The sequence below is a fragment of the Callospermophilus lateralis genome, chromosome 1 (assembly GCF_048772815.1).
Source record: "Callospermophilus lateralis isolate mCalLat2 chromosome 1, mCalLat2.hap1, whole genome shotgun sequence".
Lineage (NCBI taxonomy): Eukaryota > Metazoa > Chordata > Mammalia > Rodentia > Sciuridae > Callospermophilus > Callospermophilus lateralis.
The window spans coordinates 206,577,163-206,583,162 of record NC_135305.1 but is presented as its reverse complement, the minus strand read 5'-3'; the positions used below and the strand labels follow the sequence as shown (position 1 = coordinate 206,583,162).

General features: G+C 49.0%; 1 protein-coding gene across 4 annotated transcripts in view; it reads left to right on the top strand.

Moving 5' to 3' along the window:
- The first annotated feature begins 2,583 nt into the window (after positions 1-2,583).
- Slc6a20 (solute carrier family 6 member 20) overlaps positions 2,584-6,000 on the top strand; it is a 41,818-nt gene continuing 38,401 nt past the window's right edge. For 3 of the 4 annotated variants that reach the window (XM_076869685.1, XM_076869677.1, XM_076869668.1), the window contains exon 1: positions 2,587-2,707. In XM_076869685.1, coding sequence (XP_076725800.1) covers positions 2,587-2,707 — 121 coding nt within the window. Of the gene's footprint in view, positions 2,708-6,000 lie in introns of all 4 variants that reach the window. The other variant, XM_076869693.1, reaches the window with a different exon arrangement.

The window sequence follows — 6,000 nt, the reverse complement described above, 5'->3', positions numbered from 1 at the left end:
GGAAGCCCACCCACCCACTCTTCTGTTACTAAATTGGCAGGTTCTTTTCCTACTCAGTCCTGTTTGCAAATAAGCAGACAGTACCGGGAGCAGATGGGAAATTTTAGTCAATGGCCAAAGAGCAAAGAAGAAGAGTTCATGTTCTACAGGCACCTTCTCTGGAGTCTGGGTGTTCACTAGCAATAGGTGACAAGGGGGTGTGGTCTGCATGCTATTATCAGAGTTTCTCATAGGAAGGGGGAGGAGATCCAGGGATCGGGGTGCCATCTCTTTTCTTCTTTATCTTGGGCATGGCCAGATCTGTCATGGCACCGGGTGGTGTGTTTTATATCATTATAATGAGATGTAATGAGCCAAAGTTTTCTGGAGTGTCAACATGGCATCTGGACTCTGTGGTAGGGAGTAGGGTGTATATGATAACTTGACAGTGGGTAACTGGGAGCAGGTGGTTATCAGTCTCCAGCTTTCACTTCTACAAGCAAGCGGCATCTGTAAGGAGACAGAGCTGATAGAACAATAGGTGATTAATAACTTGGAGCTCAGGAGGGTGACACTTCCTTTCCACACAGGCAGCCCCATCAGTGCCTCTGGCCTTGTCAGATTGGAGCAAGGTGACCTGAGCGGACTCCCTCATTTGCAAGCACTGGGTCCTGTTGTGGGGTTATCTGGGTGATTCTTTGTGCTGCCCAAACCAGCACCCCGCCCAACACACTGGACAGACTCCAAGGGAGCATGCCTGTAATGAATGGAAGGAGGTGAGATCCCTGCGGTAGGGAATTAAACAGGGCCCTGGCCTCTGCCAAGCCAACAAATTTCAAGTAGCCCCATGTTCCAGGTGATAGACAACTGTGCCGGGCATCTCTCTGAATTCTTGAATGTCCCTGCACAGTGAGGAATCCTCTGGGAAAACTCATTTATGAGAACAAGAACATATAAGCAGATAGCTCAAGGCAGCAAACTGATTCAACGACATCAAAAACAGAACAAGTGTGGGTGTGAGGATGCCCAGTGACCCAAACCAATGAACGTGTGAACTGGTACCACCACTGTGGAAAGCAGTGGGCCCTGTATCACCAGAGCTGAACATATACCTACCCTAAGCCCCCAAGTCCTAATGGTAAAATGCATCCATCCATCAAAAATATGTTAGGATGCTCTTCACAGTTTCATTGTGATAGCCCCTAAATGGAATGATACATACACACATCAACAGGAGGGAAGTGCTGGGGAAATATGGTTATCAGTTTTCAGCTTTAACTTCTACAAGTTAAAATATCTAGAACCTGAAGTTTAAATATCTGCATAGTCTCTCCTACTACACTGTGAGTCTTCCTCCTTCTCTTCTTTTTGGAGGTAAAAAGTTCCAGGATATTTGTCTGGGGGAGCCTCCACCAGCACCATTCCCCTCCCTGACCAGCAGGCAGGCACCAGAAGAATTTCAAAGGTCTAAGAAACCTCCAACAGCAATGACTGCATTTTGGCTTTAAGGAAGAGTTCACTAACAGCTCTGCTTTTCATTTTTAAATTTCACTTGTTTATTTAGCATTTTCTTATCTCTTACTGTGTAACAGGCATAGTTCAAAGTGTGTTATCTCATTTGCTGGGTTAGCTAGTCTTTGGTTATCTAGCCTCCTGGGCACTTACAATAATAATGGCTTTTTTTATTGAGCTCTTACTATATGCCAGGTAATAAGCCCTCAATTAATTCTCACATGAGCCCTCCCTTGGTGGGGTATGTTTGTTCCCACTACTGGGGAGAAAACAGAGGTTCAGAGAAGTCAAATGACTTGCCAAGATGTCACAGCAAGTCCGTGGTGGAACTTCCATACTAACCAAGATCCTATATTAACACAAGCGCAGGCATAGTTGTGTCATGTCAAGTGACCCACTGCACCTAAGCCACCTTGCGGGTCTGGTCCCGACTTGGCCTAAGGAATCAGAATTCCAGGTCCCTGTTCTGGCCTGGACAGTGGAGTTTCCCACAGCAATACTTCAAAGCCCGATTCCATCCCGCCCTCCATAGGTGCAGAGCCCAGCTGTGGAGTGGATAGAGCTACCCTGGGCGCTGGAGAGGGGAAGGTCCCTGGCTCCTTCTAGTCTCTGCGGGAAGGTCACGGCTCCTCCTCCGCGAAGCCACTACCCGTTTGCTTTGCCTTAGTGGTCTTCCCTGGGTCTCTCTCTTGGTCTCGCACATGCACTCGGTCCAACCTATGAAACTGCCCCCGCTGTGGGTCAAAGACCCTTGAAAATGTTCCATCCAGTCCAACGTCAGCGTCCCCCTTCCCCAGAAAGCCAGCTCCAGGAGGGCTGGGATGAGTGTGGTTCACAGGCTTGTCCGCGACCAGGCCTGGCACCCAGCGGGCACTCGATCAAAAAGGGGCAAGGGGCCGAGGGACCCCATCGGGAGCTCCACCGCCCCGCGCCCACAACCCCGGGCGCTTCCCCAGCGCGGCGGCCCGGCGGGTGGGGCTCGCCGTCAGCCATTACCAGCCTCGCCCTCCGCGGGCGCCGTTAATAAGATTAGCAATTAAAAGCCAAGAGCCGAGAGCGCCGCGGCTGGGGCAGCGGGGCCAGTGGAGTCGCGCCATGGAGAAGGTGCGGCCGCAATGGGGCCACCAGCGGCAGTTCGTGTTGGCTTGCATCTCCTATGCCGTGGGCCTGGGCAATGTGTGGCGCTTCCCCTACCTGTGCCAGCTGTACGGCGGAGGTGAGTGCGCCCAGCCCGTGCGCGGGGCGCGGGGCTGCGCGCGGGAGGCGCGGGAGGCGCGGGCTGCACCCGGCTAGGAGCCAGCGCGCCTAGGCTCGGAGCGCGACCGATCGCTCAGCCCGCAGCCACAGAGCCAGGTCGTCCCGGAACCCCCGACCCCACCCGGAGTCCACCCAGAGCAGAGCCCAGTCGTTCCCTGCAGCTGCAGCAGGATGAGGGCCAAGGCGCGGGATGCTGCTCTCTCCCCTGGGAGAAGGAGAGGTGGCCCCGACGTGGCTTCTTAGAAACCTGAAGTGTAAAACTAAGGACAAAATTACAAGTTTCACATCTGAAACCGAAGTTCCTTGCACAGCAGGATTGATACCCAGGACTCAGGTTAATTTCCAGCTATTTCTTTAACTTCTTCTTTATTTCTTTTTATTTTATTTTATTTTTTTGGCACGGGGATTGAACCCAAGGGTGCTTTACCACCAAGCCACATTCCTTGCCCTTTTTATTTTCGAGAATTTGCTGAGGCTGATCTTGAACTTGTGATCCTCCTGCCTCAGCCTTCTGAGTTGCTGGGATTACAGGTGTGCAGCCATCTCAACCGGCTTCTTTCACATCTTTCATGAAAAGGTTAGTTTGGGGAGGGAGAAGGGTTTGGTTTGGAACCATGAGGCAGGAAAGGCAGATCATTCCCTATCTAGGTTTTGTGGGTTGTTTTTGACAAATGTTTCCTATGAACCGTTGCCGCAGCTCAGGGGACAGCCAGCATCACCTCATTGCCACCTGGGAGGTGTGGCAAGAGGGATTCAAGTTGCACCATTTAAAGGCTTCTTTCCTCAGTGGTTCCTTTTCTAACATTCTGTCTAAAGGAAATACTCACAGTTCTCACAGAAGGTAGAAAACAGGATGGCCACCACCTTTGGATAAGACTAAACTTTAGAAACTTCCTAAGCTCACGACTAAGGAGTTTAATAAACTATGGAGCATTCACCAGTGGTGTTCTTGGCAGCCTTAAAGTGGCCTGTTGATAAAATTTTATCTATGTTTTCATCGTGTATTAAAGTGGAGGGAGTGGAAGTCAGAGTCAAAACTTTATAAAATGGATATAAATTTTTAAACAATTATGTTTAAAATATGCAGAGAAAAGGGAATGGGGAAAATGTGCCAATGTATTATCAGGAGTTTATCTTTTTGTTTCTCTTTCCCCCACCCCCCTCTCTGTGTCATCTATAATCAGCATAAAAGACAATGAAAGATGTTAGATCCAAGTATTTACACAAAATTTGACCCATTTAAGACCAAGTCCTAAATACTGCTCCTTCCTCCCATCACCTTCCCCCCCCCGCCCCCGCCCAGCTCAAAAATAACTCAGCAAAGGTTAATCCATAGAGATTTTTTTTCATATTCTCAATTCTGGATCCTTTTCAAAATTTGAAATGCATAAACACCCCATAATTATGTGAAGGGCAGTTGCTGCCATATGCCCCCTCATCTTCCTCACTGACTTTGGAAGGGAGACTTTCATACAGTTCTGGGCTCAGCATACCAGCCTTTTTCCTGGGTACCAATACCCAATTTTCAGGCTAATCGAGTCTCAGTGTCACATGACTGCTTAATTCCATCACCTAAATAGTCTGCAGGTGGGCATGTTATGGCAAGATTGCAATAAATCTCCATCTAGATCTTAAAGCAGGAGACAGAACCTTTATTCACGAGCCGGCAGGCCAAGGGGTAGGCTGCAAGTCTACACCCTTTGACCTCCTCCCAGGGTTTGAGTCTACCTTTTATAGTCCAAAACCAATTAATTGTAAGTGGCTGTTGCTATGATTCAAAACCATAAACAAAGGTCATGAGATCTAAAATCATAAGCAGACGGGGAAGTGGGTCAAAACGACCCTAGTTGAGTACAAGTTAAAGAATGGTTGCTAACATCTAGACAATCATTCTCTGCTAGGGTACATTGTCCAAGAAAAACGGGAATCAAAGAGAGAACAATTTTACATTGAATTACAAGAATTGTCATTTTGTGTTGCCAAACATGATATGGGTTCAGAGGCGAAGTGATCCCATGGGAGAAGCATTTTTTATGTGCCATCGAGTCTCAGGGTAACATGGAGTCTGTTCGGTCATTGCCCATATAACCTGGTCCATAACAAGCACAGGTGGGCTGGGTGGTTCTGAAGTCAACTATGTTTCCAGGAGTTTCTAGGGAAACCTCAAAGAACATCAAGAGGAAATCTTGGGCCTGGTGCAGAGGACACTTTGGCTAGATGGGTGGTTCCGATGGCTGGGGGCTGGGTGGCAGATGGATTGGTGGGTGGGCAGGTGAATGGATGGGGTGGCCGTAGGTCAGGTGGATGACGAGTGTCTACAGAATAAAGAGCAAACCAAACTCATCTTGGCACAAGAGTCACTTGACCACCTAATAACTCCCCTGTATTTCCACCTCATTTCTTGCCACTCATCTTCTGCAAAACCTCACCCCAAGCTCTTCTGAACAGCTCTTTGTCAGCAAGGGCCAACTTCTCTGCCTCAACTCTTTGCACAAGATAGATTCTTCCCCTGGCTGCTCTCTGTAACCCTCTCCCCTACCTGTCTGGCCAAGGTAGCAGTTGGTCAGAAGCACAGACGTCCTAGGTTTCTCTGTCTCCCCATTTACCCAGCCTCATGATGGGTGGGGCCAGAGGAGGCACCCAATCAATACTTGCTGAATGAATGAACAAGGTCTGTGATGAAAAGCTGTGGGGCGGGATACCGGTAGTTTCTGCTGCACTATAGTCACCTATGAATACGTGATTTATGTTGCCCCAAACCCAGGAAGTTTACAAACCCATTCTTGACCTGGACGTGAAGGGTGAACAAGCCACATCACAAAAATACTCCACAGGGTATAACCTCCTTCTCCCCAGAGCTGCAAACACCCCCAACAAACGAAGGGCTTTGTTCATAAGCCACAATCTCCCCAGCTGTGCCAAAATGCCTCCCAGAAGCAAGGAGATTAGGGTCTGCACTCCTTTCCATGGGCCAAGGAGGTGATCCCTTTCTGCTCTCCAGGCCAGGCCTGGCACGAGGAATGTTAATTCTGAACATTACATTCCAGGTACTGGTCTTCTCTGTACAGCTCTGGCCGCTGGTGCCAGAAATAAAAATAAGCAGTCGAAGGAACGTCACCAAATCCCTTTTTGAGAAGATCAGCAGGTCTGGGGCCACCATGTCAAAGTCTAAGGCAGTGATTATGCTGGAAGAAACCAGAGAGGCAGTGTGCCAAGTACTCACCTATGGGGACAAACAAACCATGAGTCATT